The sequence below is a fragment of the Diceros bicornis genome, chromosome 16, assembly GCF_020826845.1.
Source record: "Diceros bicornis minor isolate mBicDic1 chromosome 16, mDicBic1.mat.cur, whole genome shotgun sequence".
NCBI lineage: Eukaryota > Metazoa > Chordata > Mammalia > Perissodactyla > Rhinocerotidae > Diceros > Diceros bicornis.
This window is the reverse complement of record NC_080755.1, coordinates 38,935,205-38,952,726: the sequence shown is the minus strand read 5'-3', so window position 1 is coordinate 38,952,726 and position 17,522 is coordinate 38,935,205. Positions and strand designations below refer to the sequence as shown.

The 17,522-nt window shown below is 38.6% G+C and overlaps 1 protein-coding gene across 1 annotated transcript in view; it reads left to right on the top strand.

The window, feature by feature from the left end:
- Positions 1-17,522, top strand: part of EPG5 (ectopic P-granules 5 autophagy tethering factor) — a 111,159-nt gene that overhangs the window by 53,087 nt on the left and 40,550 nt on the right. The window contains exons 23-27 of the mRNA XM_058557033.1: positions 22-243; positions 2,025-2,148; positions 5,685-5,829; positions 9,674-9,845; positions 10,966-11,128. Coding sequence (XP_058413016.1) covers positions 22-243; positions 2,025-2,148; positions 5,685-5,829; positions 9,674-9,845; positions 10,966-11,128 — 826 coding nt within the window. The remainder of the gene's footprint in view (positions 1-21; positions 244-2,024; positions 2,149-5,684; positions 5,830-9,673; positions 9,846-10,965; positions 11,129-17,522) is intronic.

The following is a 17,522-nucleotide window of genomic DNA, read 5'->3' as shown; positions in this document are numbered from 1 at the left end:
TCTGTGCTTGTATCTTTTAAGGTTACCCATAGATGGTTGTATTGGAAGAAGGTTTTTTCAAAGTCCTGCTCATATCAATTTGTTGAAAGAAATGAAGAGGCGCCTTACTGAGGTGGCTGACTTCCACCACGCTGCGAGCAAGGCCCTTCGCATTCCAGCAGAGGGCAGCGAAGGGCCGCCGGCGAGCCAGGCCGGCACCCCTGCTTACTTGACTTCCCCAGAGCTGCACACGGAGCTCGTGAGGTGAGGCATGACTGTTTAGGCATTTACACTGCTGTCTGCAGCATAGGGACTGTGCTGGAGCAGTTATTTGTGTTACTGACTGTCAGCTGTTTTTCTCTTAACTCTGTTAGATTGCATATGGAAGTCAGTTTTGACCATAGGTTTGCATCTTGTAATGTTTTTCTTTTATGTTCCTCATAAGAAGTGAATCAGCAATTTGGATGTACCTCTGTCAAGTGCCTGGGGTCTGAGTGAAAAATCTTTATGTAATAACAGAAACAAACCAAAACAATTGATCATAGCAGGTAAACAACTAGTAAAGCCTGCTAGCATAGTTCTCTAAAGGAAATAAATGACCAAGCAGGGTTCTTTAAGTGGGGTTCATAGATCCTCTAGGGGATTCCTGGGGTGAAGTGGGATCTAGTAATTTCCCAAAAGTGCTTCTAAAATCAGGCACAATATTGGCATCCCCCAAAAGGTTAAGAACTCGGAAGTAAGTTTGAGTCCCCTTCACACAGTTCTTCACCTTTCATTTATAAGCTTGATATAAACCAGATATTAGTCTTATAAATGACATAATGAAAATGGCTCTTAATAATTAACCTTGAATACAAAATGTCTTGGTGAGGAAGCCCAGTGTTTTGATCCAGCTCTGAGGCTTCAGACTTGCGTGACCTCAAAGCCCTTAGTACTGTCTCTCAGCCTCCAGAATGATTTCTCCCCTTATTTTGCTTGCTTGAAGGAAAACTTATTTTTAACTAGGCTTAATCAGTGGGAAGGCTTTATCTTTGAACGTTCAGATCAGCTGAGAAAGTCTTTGATGTTCCTTTTTGCCTCTGTGAAATTCTCCTTCCTTTGGTGGGTTGAGAAAATGGCCAATAACCGAATCAGAAGCTAGAAGAGAGCTCCATACCAGCCTCTTCCCTTTAAGAGCCTCAAACCCCCGTCCCCTAGACAGATGCCCAGGAGGTAAAGGAGGTAATTTTCCACTTTATTGAGCAAAGCCAAGCCACGCCACTTCCTGATCCCCCACCCAGTAATTTGTGTGCTGTAGACTACTCTAGTACCTGTTGCTGCAAACAGCTGCTTAAAATACCAGTGATCTTAGCTAAATGGAGTGTGTTCCTTGTAAAAACAAAACAAAATAAAAACAAAGGAAACATCATTAAATTTTTTGAAAAGTTTTCACCAGAAAATTGAGATTTTTTTTTTCTTTTTTTGGCCTGGCTTTGTTCTAGTCCATCTTAATGGGAACAGTGTGCACACATGCTGTGAGTTCTCTTTGTGCCTCCGTGAGGTAGGAGCTCGTTCATCATTGAGCCTAAAGCTGACAGGTTCTTCCTATGCATAAGTTTAAAATGGCTTTTAATGTTTTCTCTGAAAGACATAAAATGTGTTTATTTGAATGTTGTTTTAACTTTTCCAAGCACTAAGGCTCACTGTGACTGGATTGCCCAGGAAAGAAAAGCTTCAAATACAGATCCTAGGTCTGTGTTAAAATCACCTTTTCCGGCTATTTTTTCTGTTTACTTTATTTAATCCTACTTTAGTAATAGAGTTCACAGAATCCGTTCTTCAACCTTTTGTTTTAGCAATGTTTGCATCATATTTTAATGATTTGTGACTGTCTCTCCTGCTGGCCCATGAGCCTCTTGGGAGGGTAGTGGTGGTTGGAAACATTTTCTGTGTTATGTGCTTTCTTTACTTGTATGTAGTGGTGCCAGTGTTCCTAGAGATGTAAGAGACTTCATTTGCCTGCACATCTTTTTATATTATATATAATTATGTTTTTTTTCTTTTAGGCTCTTCAATGTATACATATTATGGCTAGAAGATGAGAATTTTCAAAAAGGAGATACGTATATCCCTTCTCTACCAAAGCATTATGATATTCACAGGCTAGCAAAAGTGATGCAGAATCAGCAGGTGAAATCATGGCAATAACTCTTTAGCATATCTGACTGTAATTTGAGTTGATCACATTCATAATCTAATGGTAAAACCACTTACTAATATGAAAATGGAGGTGCTTGAATGGTCATGTTTTTGTGGATTTTGTCAGTATATAAGTGGTTGCATTGAAGAGATATTCCCATTCAAATCTCTAGCCCCACTATGGCCTCACCTGAAGGCTTGAAGCTTGTTCTAGGGCTTTCTACAACCTCATAAACATGGCCTTTCTCTGACTGTATTCTGTCTTATTTTAAATTTTTAGCAACTGAACACTTTTAAGCAATCATCTCTACTCCCATAAAAAGTACAGTGTAAGAATTTATTAAGATCCAAACATTATATAGGAAGTTAATTGCATGGAGGAGATAAGGAGCTCACCTTTGTTTGGCTTTGGAGGTGACTTGTAGGTGTCACAGTTTCGGTTGCCCTTCTGGAGACACTCAGTTGTCATCTTCACGAATTTTAAGCTCTTCTTTCCCTGGCACCCAAAGATGTCTGTGGTCCTTTTTTAGGCCAAAACGTCTAAGTTTTCTCTAAGCTTCTATAGCCATCGTGTGTGTGTATGTGTGTGTGTAGACATCTCTCTCCTATTCCACTTCCTTTTTTCTAGGAGCTGAACTCTACTGGGCATTGACCCCAACACTGGAATGGGATTTAGGAACCTCTAAGACTTGAGAGACTTTAATTTGGATCTTTAAACCTACCTGCTTCCACATTATATGTAGTCTTTCATCTCCAGTAGGCGTCTTTGACTTTCTTCTGTTTTCTGTCTTTCCTTCCTCTCTTTCCTTCTTTCTTCTTTCCATCCCTTCCTTCTAAGAGTATTTATTGCGTGCCTTTAAGATGTCAGGTATCTAATGCTAATGATACAAAAAGAAACCTGACACAGTCCCTGCTTTCAAGGAGCTTACTGTCAAATGGGGGACTGAACAAAAAATTATTACATCTGGTGATAAAAACTGTGGGAGTGCAATGCACAGGGTGCTGTGGGAACATAGAGGAATAGCACCTGATTCAGACTGGGGCTGCTGTGTGATCTTGAACTGAGCCCTGAAGGACAAATGGAAGTTTGCAGGTTGAAAGGAAGGCATGGTGATGGGGAGTGGCAGAAAGGATGTTACCAGCGGAAAGACCAGTATGTGCAAAGACATGGCAGGTCAGAGAGCATGTTCAAAAAGGTACAGGTTGGGGCATGACTGCTGAAGAGAGCAGATGAAACCAGAGAGGTGAATAGGGGTCAGATTTCTAAGGAACATATATGCCTTTCTAAAGAATTTGGATTTTGTTCTGCAGTCTTTGTTTGGAGAGCTGTTGAAATAGTGGGATTCATTAAATAAATGGATGAATTAAAAATATATTGAAGAATAATCAGTAGAACCAGTAGGATTTTTAGATTGGATACGCAGTGGGATTGATACAGTAGTCGGGTTGATTAGATATATCAGGACTCCCCAGTTCACAGCTTGGGCAGCTAGAGATGCTGTTTAGGGAATACTGGAAGAGGAAGTACCTAAGGGACTTCAAGAACTCGTGTCAAGGAGTTGGTCGGGGGGTGGTATACAGGTCTAGAATTCAGAAATGGGGTAGTATAGGAAATGTGGGTGTAATGGTAATAGAGTATTTAGATTAAGAAGAGGACTGAAGGTGGAACCCTGAGAAATAACAACATTTAAGGCACAGAGAAATAAGGCTGAGAATATAGGGCCAGAGAAGTAGGAAAAATGAATAAGTGATCATGGTGTCCTGAAATCCTTTGAGTGCAGTTTCATACTCATCTCTTCTTTATACTCCACACCCCAAGGCCTTACCTAGGAGTTTGCATGTAGTAGGCACTTGGTCAGTGTTTTTAAAAATTAATCGTAGCTCTCTTGGTTCTCCAGCATCTGCAGAATTAATTGCTTTGCTTTTTTTAAGTCTTTGCTTGCCATTTGATTTTACAGTTCCTATTTTTGATCTGTAATTCAAGTTCAGAGTTCTGTCTTTTTGTGGTTCTGAGACATCTTTGCTTACACATTGTTAATTCTTAGTATTCTTCTCTAATTGTTAATCTCTGTCAACAGTTATTTAGCACAGAGGCAGAGAAAGTGACATCATGATCCAACTTAAAGGAGACATGTATACACAGTAGAGGATCTGGTACAGCACCTCGAACAGTTTGGTACATCCTAAGATTCAGGCTTGCAATCAGGATGACTTGGGAGTTCCTCCTCTGAGTCTGGAATACCTTGTGTCATGGTTGGTTTGGAAATAGTCATTTAAGACTTCTTGGCAGTGTGCTAATTGAAAAGCCAGAGACTTTTAGGTTTAAAGGAATCCTTTAGAACACTGAAAATTAAAAAAAAAAAAGAAAATCATGGTCCACAAAACCATAGTCCATAACTGATCACCTGTTATTACTATTTGAAGTAGTTTTTAGTGTTCATTGATAGTTGACATGTTTTTTCATTAAAGGCAGTCTACCATTCTAATATGTAGTGATCACCTGAGTGAAGTACATAGTTCAGAATATGCAAGATAGCTCACTGGAGAGTAGGAAGAGAATACTAGAACGTCTATTTCTATCATTTTATCTATTTACTCATTTGTTTCTTTTATAGTGAAAAAATTCAGTCATACAACAAACAGAATAGTATAAGGGACATGCCTTTCTCCCCCTGCCCCCGTGTACCATGTGTCTAGTTTCATCTATAGCCTATCCACTCCCTCCACCATATTGGAGCTAATCCTAGAGAGCATTTGGTACATATTTTATAAGATGAGGATTAAAAAAAAATATATAACCCAAAAGCATTTACATCTGAAACATTAACAGTAATTTCTTAATATCAAAGATCTAGGCAGTGTTCAAATTTCCAGTTGTCTTGTAAATGTCATAAAAGTTTTGTTTTTATTTATTTTTACAGTTTGTTTGAATCAGAATCCACATTTTGTGATGTGTTGATAGCTCTTATAAATCTGTTTAATCTATAGGTTCTCCCCTTATCCCTTTTTTTTTTCGTTGCAATTTATTTGTTGAAGAAACTGGGTAGGTTGTCCGTAGAGTTTCCCCACAGTCTGGATTTTGCTGATTATATCTTTGTAGGGTAGTTTAATATGTTTTTCTGTCCCCTGTATTTCCTGTAAATTGGTATTGGGACCTAGGGCTTTATCTAATCCAGATTCAATTATTTTCAATATATTTATTTTTTATCTCCTTAAAATTTGTTTTTTACCTATGTCTTATAATTTATTAGTTCAGTAGTGTTATGTATATAATTTATGAATATACATTTAGTGGGGCTGTTAAAATTATTTTTTCTGATTGTGGTAAACAATCAAAAGAAGTTTTAACATTCCTGCTAAGATTGTTAGATTGCCCATTTTAAATGTGATTCGTCCTAGTGCTGGAGAACTTGGAGTGGAGCACCTCATGCTGAAACTTACTGGTTCGCTTTATAGTTAAATATATAGTTTTATATGTGAATATATGACTCATCTCTGAAAGTTAAACTCATGTGGTTCCATTCTAGGATCTGTGGATGGAGTATTTGAACATGGAGCGCATACATTATGAGTTTCAGGAAACCATTGGTCTGTGGATGCAGGCCAAGCTTGAGTCTCATTCTACACACTGCAGTTTGTCAGTGCAGCTGGACTTCACTGATCCTTTGTTGGGTGAGTCATATGAGCATCAGGCCCTTTGATTGAATGAATGAATGAGGGAGTGAGTGAATGAATGAATGAATAAATGAGTGAGTGAGTGAGTGAATCAGAGCCATTGAGGGTTAAGGTTTTTACAGTATATTCCTTCAGTAAGAACTGCTTTTTTAGGAGTTCATTGTTAATATGTCTATCACTTGGGGTTAGGTTAGGCTATGAGTGAGAGAAAACCCCAAAACAGTAATGGCTTAAATAAGATAGAGATTTATTTTTTCTCATATAAAAGAAGTCTGGAGCCAGGCAGTTCAGAGCAGTAGCTTCCTGATCTGCAAGTCTTCAAGGACCCCTGTTCCTCCTATCTTGCTGCCCCACTGTTCTCACACATGGCATCCACTTATGGTTCAAGACGGCTGCTGAAGCTTAAGTTGTCACATTCACATTCCATTCAGCAGGAAGGGGAGTCTCCCTCTTTTAAGGACTCTTTCAAGAAGCTGCTCAAGGACTTTCCAGTTACATCTCACTGGCCGAAGCTGAGGCACATGGCTCTACCTAGCTAAAAAGGTGGCTGGAAAGGGACTTCCAGCAAAAAGAGGAGGATTGGCATGGATGTTAGCTCAGGGCTGATCTTCCTCACAAAAAGAAAAAAGAAAAAAAAATAAAATTCAGAACTCTTTTTCTTTCATAAATTCTTTTTCTCTGTATCTGAAACTCTTACCATGCAAATGGATTGTATTCCCAAAGTTTCTAAGTTGGTTGTTGCTCACAGTGCATTTTCTTAGAGAAAGAATTTTATAAATTATCGGTTAGTTTTCTATGCCAGGGCACAAAAGCTCATTTAACCTGCAAAGTTGATGTCATACTTCAGAGCAAAAATGAATAGAAAACAATATTTGGGGTCGCTTATTAATTTCAATTACTGAATGTATTTCTAAAATGTAAGACGGTAAAATTATAAATATAATTGTTGAACAAAATATTGTAATATATAGTGTAATAGAGCACTGAAGTGATTCAGAGAAAGGCAAACATACCTTCTTGTTCCAGCTCTGCCACTAACCAGCTAGTTAGCTGTGTGATCACAGAAAAATAAGAACCTCTCTTGGCTTAATTCACCCATTGTAAAATGAAGGTGCTAGACAGTCTCATCTAAGGCTCTAAAATTTTTCCCTCCAATGTCTTTCTCGCCACTCTTTTCTATGAAATAATAGTTTTTTTTTCCTGATTATAAAAGTTATATGTGCCATTGAAAAAAAAATTAAACAATATAGAAAGGTATAAAAGTTGCCCTCAACCCAACGATATTGATTCTCATTTTCTATTCCTGAAAGTTTATTAAATGAGAAGGTGAAATATGTTTATAGATCTGGAAGCTGTTGAATGCTTCTCTGTTCATGTCGTCCCATCTGTAGTGCTTTCACATTGCCCTAACGCTGCCTTAAAAGGCTGATTGTTTTCTCCCGAGTTAAACTAGTAATTTATTAGGCCCTTAGATGTTCCAGCCATGGTCCCACTCCTTTACATGCATTAACTCAGTCCTGCCAACAACCCTATGAGTGTCACCCCTCTTGAGCAGATAAGGCACCTGAGGTGTAAGGTGGTTTGGTAACTTGCCTGAGTCACAAAGCTGGTAAGTAGCAGAGCCATCGCACTCCAGAGACCCTGCTCTTCACCACTTATTATCCTGTCTCTTGTTTCTGGCAATCAGTACAAGTTGTATTTCTAAATAAAATTAAGGCCTAGATTTTTTTTTTTGCTGAGGAAGAGTGGCCCTGAGCTAACATCTGTGCTAGTCTTCCTCTATTTTGTATGTGGGTCGCTGCCACATACAATGTCTGACCAGTGGTGTAGGTCCATGCCTGGGATCTGAACCTGCGAACCCAGGCCACTGAGGTGGAGCATGGCAAACTTAACCACGATGCCATGGTGCCAGCCCCAAGGCCTAGATTTCTAAATAACAAGTTTCAGGTTTTTCTCAGATGATAGCAGGTTAGATGATTACATCAAATGATCGAACTTGTGGTTGTGATTGTAGGGAAATGTCAGCAGTGTTTCACAGATTCCACTCTTGTGACACCAGCTTCTTTTTCTTGAATTAAATTTGTTTTGTTGGCGTCACAATTTTTGTCAGTTGTAGACAGAGTGGTGATTACAGTTAAATATGCTCTGAATTTAAATTTTTTTCTTTCACTTTGTATTTAAAATATTATCTTTGATTTTTCTTTCATGGTAAGTTATATTGGGTTTGAAAAAGAGCCCCCAGTTTTCCGTTAGAGTTGTGGCCTAAAATATTGCTTGAAAGAAACTTGAATATAGTCAGGAATCTTAACCAGTGATGAATATCCAACTTTGCTACATTCTGTGCAGACTAGTAGTTCTAGTGGAAAAACCCCAGCTATAAGGGATGATGCTGTACTTAACCTGTTTCGAATGTTCAATTCTGTCTGCAGTGCAAACAATACAAGTCTTCTTATGCCAAGTAAAGTCATGGCTATTAAATTTTCTTAACAAGAATAGAAAATTGAATTCATAATAATCCCTTAAGTACTTGTTGACTTGACTTATTGACTTGAAATTTCCTTGACCTCTTCTGTTCTCTGTTATTCTTTAATTGAAAAGAATCAGCAGTTTTCTTCATGTTCTTCAATCCCTACCTGCCATGTGATATGTGTATAGTGCAGTGAAGAGAGAGGGAGGGAAGATAGAATTTGTTGATAAAGACACCTACTGTGTGTTCAGCTCTGTCCTAGGTATAGAAATACAAACATTTAAATTGGATTGACCGATAGAAGACCATGTGCAAGCCAGTGCAAAGTTGGATGGTACAGATTTACCTTTATGTTTCTTATATGGCACTTGATTTCTTATTTGGACTCCATAAATTATTTGTTGAGTGAATAAATGAATGAATGACTACATGAATATAAGTTCTGTAGGAGTTTGTGCCCATGTCTTCATTCATTTTAACTCTACTATTCTCAGCCCTCCTGTTCAAATTTTGGCCTAATTTAAGATTTTTCACTCAGCTGTATTCCATAATGCCAATTTGTTTTTCTTGTATTCCTCTGAAGTTTTTCTGGTTGATTGCATTAAACTCTTTTTTTTTTTTTTTTTTTTTGTGAGGACGATCAGCCCTGAGCTAACATCCATGCTAATCCTCCTCTTTTTGCTGAGGAAGACCGGCTCTGAGCTAACATCTATTGGCAATCCTCCTCCTTTTTCTTTTCCCCACAGCCCCAGTAGATAGTTGTATGTCATAGTTGCACATCCTTTTAGTTGCTGTATGTGGGATGCGGCCTCAGCATGGCAGGAGAAGCAGTGCGTCGGTGCGCGCCCAGGATCCGAACCCAGGCCGCCAGTAGCGGAGCATGTGCACTTAACCGCTAAGCCACGGGGCCGGCCCTGCATTAAACTCTTAACTGGACTGTCTGCCTCATTCCCTCTATCCATTGCCTGGTGATAGCTGCCATCCTTCTCAAGCTTGCTTAGAGCTGTTCACTAGATCCCTTTACACAAGTTTCAAGTCCAAATACCTTAGCAAGTCATGCAAGGATGTCTAGGGTAATAATTTAAGATCATGAGCTTTAGCTCTTTAACTATCATTAAGACTTCTTGAGAACAGAAATTCTGTTTAATCACACCACATGCTCCTTAGCTCCTAGCTCCTAGTAGAATATTATTAGGCCTGTGGGTGATCCCGCAAAACTTGCAAGTAATACAAGATAATGATTTCATTCATTTAGGCCTCTGGTGGTTTAAGTAACTGTCCTACAGATCTCCAGCATTCTTTATGAAGGTAGCTTAGTACATTAAGACCTAGTAGTAGCCATTATTCAGTAAATATGACTTAATTTTCTTACAGCTAAAGAAAGGGTTTTAAGTAACTTGCGGAAGCACAAGGCTCCCCAGCCCCCCCTTGTTCTGCACCCAGTGAGGCCTCCTGTGCCAGTTATTTCCTCATCCTCACTACTGAGTCAGAAGGATGCCACCCAGCTGGTGCGCACAGACCTGAATCTGTTGCAACAGCAGGCCAGGTAAGACCATGAGATCTCCATGATCATGCTTCTGTGCTTCCTGCTTTGACAGCCTGGATGATTTAGTACCTAGAAGGGCTTCCTCATCAGCCTTGTCACCATGAGGGTAATTTGACCAGACTGGCTCAGATGGTTATCTTACTTACCCAAGTTGTGACAAGTCTTTTAATTTCACATTGAAATTATGTCATGGACTATAAATTTTACATGTTTCCTGTGGTGGCATTTCTGAGTGTCAGCAGTGCCAGCTAAGTGTTTCTTATTCTTCTCCTGAGGAGCCCTTCTGATACTGGAAAGATGGTGTTTAAAAGGGTGTGAAATGAGATTTACTTTTTTTTTGTCACTCCTTTGCTCTTTAATTCTTCACATTCTTTTAAAAATTGGCATATGCACTTGATCGAAGTGCGGGAAAGTCATTTATTGTTCTGAGTTCACAGTAGATACAGAATGATCAACTGCTTAAAGTTTTGATTCTGGCTTGCCATCTTGTGACAAAGGGCCAGTGTGGAGTTAAGTCTGTTTTATAAAGAAAAAGAGTCTTACCTTTGCAAAGCCCATGGGAATTAATCTCTTACTGGACTTTTTCCCTTGGCTGTTGTTGGTCCAGGCAGTTATTGTGTATGTATTGTGTGTATGCAGACGTGCACACATGCCCACACATTAACGTAATAATAAATATGATTAGAACAGTATTGACACCCATGTAAACAGTTCGCTTTCTCCATCTTTGACGTTTCAGTCTGAGTTGCCGATACCTAAGAAATCACTTGTACCTACAAGTAAAGTACTTCTTTAGGATGGTTATTAAAATAGGATGAAATTCTCATTTGTGCTTGTATATTTAAGGGTCCATTTAAAAAACCTTGTGGATATAACACGGATTCTAAATGGAGCTTTGTTTCTGACTAACAAGTTGTCCTACTGTTCCTTCCCTTCTTAACTTTCTTGTTAACCTGACTGTCAGGGAGAGGATTCTGGTAAATCTTGGCACACACACCTTTGGTCTTTTGTTACTGTGGAATACTTGTTCTCCAGTGTAGGCTGAATAACTGGAAGCTTTTATTACTTATCATGAAACCTTTCCTAAAGCTTTCTTTTACCTCCTGATGATGTTTTTCAGAATTGCGGCTCTTTGGGAATCTCAGCAGGTTGCCCTGGATAGTGAGCTGTTGGACACGATGCCCAAACAATATATTAATCGAGAAGAACAGACCACACTACATTTGGAGTGTAGAGGCAGTAGTGGTAAGAAGTGCCAAGGAGCAGCAGTTGTATCAGTTCAGGTAAGATTGTTTAAAGTTCTTCATAATTCAGAGAATTTTAATTGAGTCTCTGATATTGGCATATCATTGAGAAAGACTGAAGGAAGTATATAGCACATGATCCATGTCCCAAAACATTTACTAGTTTTTGTGGGAGTGAAGACATACACAGGGCTAATCACATATTTCCGTAAGTGCTGATGAGTCCTACCAGATGGATGGAAATTCAGAGAAAAGCAGAATCATTGAGAAGATTCTTAGAGAGAGGGGCTTAAACTGATCCTTAAAAGATTTTGATGATGGTAGTGTGGATTTAGTTAGAAGAAATATGAGAATGGAGTCACCATGACGTCATTTAAGGGTCAGTGGCTAGATTATCTATTTCAAGTTGTTTTTTGGAGTTGTGGGAATTTACATTGGAAAGGTAGAAATTCATATTGGAAAGGACTATCACTTGGGAACTCCAACTGTATGTTGTGGACAGTGGGGAGCGACCAAAGACAAACATGGAGGGACGTTTGGAAAGCATATAGTTGGGTGGAGCTTACCAACAGGCAAAAGGAGAGATGTGCACAATATGATTAAAAATTTAACTGCCTCTCAGAGTTACCTTCTTGAGTTGGAAAAATAGGTTTAAGTTGGATCTGTGACATCGTAAGGACTTCAGAATGGAAGCTTAGCTTTAGCAAGCACGACTTAGCACTTACTCTATGCCAAGGCACTGTCTAAACACTTTACAGAACTTATTTTATCCTTGCCATCACCCTATGAGGGGGGTATTTTTATTATCTTTGTTTTCCAGATGAGGGAATAGAGGCATGGAGAGGTTGCATACCCAAAGTGACACAGCCAGTGAGTGGCAAACAAGAAAGGCCCAGGCAGGCTGGCTGCGGAGCTCATGTTCCTTAATCACTGCACCTCACTCTTTCTGCAGGTGAATTCAGGATTCCCTGAGCTGGGAAAGAAATACTCGGAAATAGGTGCTGCTGCTGCCTGACTATATTTGCACAAAAATAGTGCCTCTTTTTGGTTAGCTTTTAGAAATTGGGGAAAATTTACTTTATTTACTCTTGATTGTCTTTCAAAAATTTCCCTTCTTTTTGTGCTAATCCACATTTTCACAGTTCTAATATATTCCACAGCAATCTCTTTAGGAGGCTGTTACCTCTAAAATGTCTTTTATGAAATAACTTTATACTTGTATTTTTCATTACCTTCAGTTTTATTTATGATTTTTTCAACATAGTTGTGTGCATTTAAAATTAAGAAATTTGGCCTGGAATGTGAGAGTCCTAAACACTGAGATAATATCTTTGGCCAGGTGTTTTATAAAGTTAATTTTCTTTCAGTGTGTTTTTCCTCCATTTACTAATGCTTTAGTAAGACTAAGGTAGGGGTGTTTAAGGAGGATAACTTACTAAAGTAATAAAGCTGGAAGAAAAGTTTGCCAACTGTGGGTGGAGTTTGAGTTGGTGGGAAAAAAGCTGAAAATGTATCTGGTTATAATAAAAAAGAGATGTCTTATTAACAGTCTTTGTTTTATGAATATGGTATTTTTCCATATTTTGGAATTACATATCTTTGCCAGGCTGTTAATTCTATATAGGGAAGGGAATTCTCCTAAAATGCATTTTTATAAGTGATTAGTGAGATAAGTACAAAGAAATGTTTTTCTAAGTCTCGTTCATAGCTTGCTCTGTGAAGAGTTGTAAATGTTTACTGCCCCAGTCAAAGAGCAGGTCTCTTCGCCTGACCTCCTATTAACTTTCAGGGTCTTGTGGTAGAAAATACCACTAGGCAGACCTGGGAGCTTTAGCTCTAAGCCTACCAGTGACTTGTCTCCGGAATCATAGTCTTGATTTGTCTGAACCCTTGGATTGAAATTTCCTTGATAAGCTTTTGCTTTGATAATTCTGAAATAAAAAGGTACACCTTTTCTAAAATACCTTCAAAGTAATTTTGATTGGTGGGAGATCAGAAAGAAGGTGCTAATTCATGATAAGGATTGAAATGAGTATGGCTTAGATTTTGTTTTTACAGACAACACAAAAATTTTTATGCTTTCTTTTCTCAAAAGAAAAATTGGTAGATGCTAATATTCCTTGAAGAAAGAAGAAAAAAGAAAAAGCAAGAAAGACCAGACAGAGGAAGAAAAGGAGGTGTTATAGAAGCCTAAAGAATTTGAAAAATAGCTGTTTTGTGGCCATAACTTCATTAGAAATATTCAAGTTTTCTTCAAAAGCGTATTTTAATTTTCTGCTGACCTTACTTGTTTGCCCAGAGCCCTGACTGTGAGTTCCATTTGGGAAAATCTAGAAGCTTGAGAATTCCCACTGATGGCTCCTAGAAGTATCAGTATCCATAATAGTATCTACTTCAGCCATTATTTTGCCTAATGATGCAGATGTGCGAGGGGAACTAAAAATGTGAACAGTGAACAACTTTTGTAGTCTGAGATTTAAGTAGGATTTCTTTGGAAAGTTGTGTAATAATTGCTAACTAAGGCTGTCCTGTGAGTACTTGCTCGTTGATACTTCTGGGAATTGAAGATAAAGTCATTATTTTTTGGCTACTCATTAATAGCTAAGGCAAGGTAGAGGAAAGTTGAAACTGTAGCTGCCATGAAGTTTGGGCATTATCTATGCTAGTCAGTTAGGTTTGCTCTGATTTTTGGCCAAAGGTTGTATTTGAGTCTAAAGCTATCCATTATACAAATGGATCACTTTGGTTATGGATGACTTTAGTTTGGGGAAGAGAGGTGTTTGTCAAGGGTGGGGAAGGTGAGTATTTATGGCTAATCAAGAAACTGTCACTGGGAGAGAGTATGTCCTGCAGGAGATAGGTTGTGTTATTCTTATATGTAGAACTGTAGCTTCTCTGTATACATGTGTCCAGTGACCACCTCGTGGCTATATCCAATAGTTTTGATCCTGTTTAACATCATTCTATCATCTGGTGATGCTGGACGTCATGAGGTCTCTTTTAGTCCCCCTGAATCTCTAGCCACTTCTCAGTGTCCCTCCAGGATTCCTCTTCATCAACTCAACCCTTACATTGCTGGTTGTGTTTGGTTCTACTCCTGATCCCCCTCCTTCATTGTGACATCAACTGCTTTTGCCTACTATCTGTCCTGGAGTTCTTAATTTAGGGTATGTGAATGGTCTTGAGCGGGTCAGTGAAGCCCCTGAAAGTGTGTGGTAAATTTTTTTCTGGAGAGTTAATAGCTTCAGTAGATCCTCAGTAGTCCATGACCCCATAAAGGTTAACCTATATATTAATGACTCCTGTTCTGTTTCTCTAGTCCAGAATTCTCTTTGAGTTCCAGATCTAGATTTCTACCTGCCTACTTAATATTCTATGAATATCCCACAGATACCTCAAATCTGTAGGTCCCGAACTAATCTCATCTTTACCCTCCAGATCTGTTTTTCCTGTAATTCCACTTACCTGGGCTCCCAAGGTGGAGACCTAGGTATCAGTAGCTTCTCTTCCACATACCCTACCCCACCCCTACATTTCCCATGGCATTACTTTCCAAGTCATATTGGTTCTGCCTCTGAAATGGCTTTAAATTTATTTCTCCTCTTTATTTCCATTGCCATTGCCCCGTGGTAGGCCCATATCACTTTTTCCCTGAACTGTTACATTAGGCTTCTTCTTCAAAGCCTTTCTCCCTGTCTAGTCCATCTTCCACCATTCATCTTTTGAAACACATATCTGATCACATTTCCAGGCTAAAAACCCACATTGTCTCTCCAATATCTGAAAATAATATGACCCTTAGGACCTCCATAATTTGTTCTTGATCTTTTTCTAGCAGCATCATCTACCCTCTCTCCCACTCTCCAAATCTTTTCTAGCCACTTAGACTTTTCCATTCTCCAAACATGACATGCATATTCATACCTTCGTTCTTAGGCATATGCTGTTGTTTGTTCTCCCCCACCCATTTCTGAGCTCCTGCTCATCCTTCAGGTCTCAGTTCAGGCAGCACCTCTGCTTGAGGTCTTTCTTGACTCCTCTAGTCAGATTGAGATATTCCCTCCTCTCATTGCAGCTTGTGCATAAATGCTGTTGTAGTCACCTGCTAGTTTTCCTACCAGCCTGTGAACTCTTTGGGAATAGAGTTCCCATCCTTATTCATCTGTATACCTCTACCATCTAGCATGGCTCCTGGTGCATAATAGGTGCCCTTCAACACCCCTGAGTGAATCAGTGGAAGTCATCAGCACACCACTCATTAGGTTGTGTTCCAGCTTGTTTTGTATTATGAGTAGTTCTGTTGCTGTTACTAGAAGGCCAGGGCCTTGTCTTATTCATGTTTATGTTGTCAGTGCTTCACACAGTCAGTGCCACAGAATAGATGTGTTTGAAGGAATGAACAATAATAGGTTTATACTCTTCACAAGTAAGCTCTCTGATTTTAACTACCTTCAGGAACTTTGTAGATATTATTTGGCTGTGGAGGACATCATGGAAGTTGGAATCTTTTCCTAGTAGAAATTAGCAGTCACTCTTTGATTGTGCATATAGCTTTGATGAATTTAATGCTTAGTTGGCCAGCTTAATGCTTTCCATACAAAATCTCAACTTAAACACCACACACTGTTCCACTTACCTTTTTACTCTAATACAAATGTCTCCCAGGCATTGGATCTTGGAAAGCGATAAGGATGGTTGTACTGCAGTACACTACTTTCTTTCCCAGCCCTGTTCAGAATACTTCTTATCACATGCTTGGGCACTCTCATATCCCAGGTAATATGCTAGGGGCTTTGCTTATATTATCTCACTTAATCTTCACAGAGTGAGAATGAGGAAACAGGTTCAGAGAGATTCAGAGACTTGCCAAAGTCACAAAGCTTGTTAGTGGCTCAGCTGGAATTCAAGCCTGTATCTATCTATTTAAATTCAAGACCTGTGCTTTCCCATTCAGTATTGGAAAATGGCCAGGCCATTTGCTTTAGCTGTTTCAGCTCCAATTTCTGAAGACTAGCAGCATGATTCTGAGTAAGCTCATCATGACAGTCAAATCTCATTTAAAGTAACGTGTACCATTTTCTCTTTGGTGAGATAGGATTGCCTTCTTTTTCAGTGATTAAAGAATTCATGGATTGGATCAGTTTTTAAAATCAGCTTCATGGAAAATGATTATATTTTAAATATAAATTTTAAATTTAAAAATTAAAATACACAAGTGTATTTTAAATATAATTTTTAATGGCTCATTTATAAAGATTTCAAATCATATCATGAAAATATTTTAGTGCTTAATAGAATTTTTCCATGAGGAAAAGCCCTGGAAATTTCCAGGCATTTACAAATGTTTGAACTATGTATAGCTTGTTTGGGTGTACAAAAGCCAAATATATTTTATGGGAAGTGAGACGTGCTTCTTCTACCATCGCCTCTCTTAATAGAAACCTCTAATAATTCACTGATATTCCCTGAGGAAATGGGGTGATTTATAATAGGGTTCCTTTTTTTGTACTTTGGTATTGTGGGACATGTTTGCTGGACCCAGGATAGATTTATTATCATGTGAAAATTTGCTCATTCCTAGAAATGAAAGATGAAAGAGACCCACTGAGGGCCTCACAGTATTGTAAAAACTCACTGAAGGACGTGCTTTGTCCAACGTTTAAATTCCTTTATCTACTTAAAGCGACTCAAGTGGAGGGGCTTCCACCATGCTGCTTTGTTCTATTGTTTACAACTTCTTGTAATTATGAGCTCGTAGTCATTCAGTCTCTCTCACCTCTGTTCTAATAAGAAAAGAAAACTTTCAACAGTGGTGGGAACAATGAACAAAAATAAGTAGACTAGGAGGTAATGTTTTGGGGATTTTTTTGTTATAGTGTCTAAACTTTCCTAAACTAGTTGGTTTTCTTTTATTCTTCAACATTAGTAGTTTCTACAACATGGGGTGGAAGTTTTAAAATTTGAGTTACGAAGTGGTTTTAGTCTTGTTTCTCTGCACTTCCCAGTCAAGTGAACTTCTGCTCTCTCTTATCCGTTATCTTTCCACTTCTCTCCGTTCTCACTGTCTTCCTTCCTCCTCTCAGATTCTCTCTTCCTCTCTGTTTAGCTGCTTTCTCTTCAGGCAGGCCAAGGGCTGTGACCCTCAAAGACCCAGTCTAGTTGTATTTGGTGACACTGGGCAAAAAAGCTGACTGCACATACTCTTAATCACATTTTTAGCCCATTAAGTATTGATCTTTTATTTGAAAGATTCAAGATTTAATATTTGTATTGATTCGTTAGTAGTTTAATGGAAGTAATTTAGTTTTTTTATCTTTCATTTCTCTAATAGTAAAAATTAAAGTAATTATTGTTAACATTATATGTTCTTGAATATTCACTTTCATGCCTTTAGATTCATACTAATAGCTTATTTTTTTCTTTAAAACAAGAG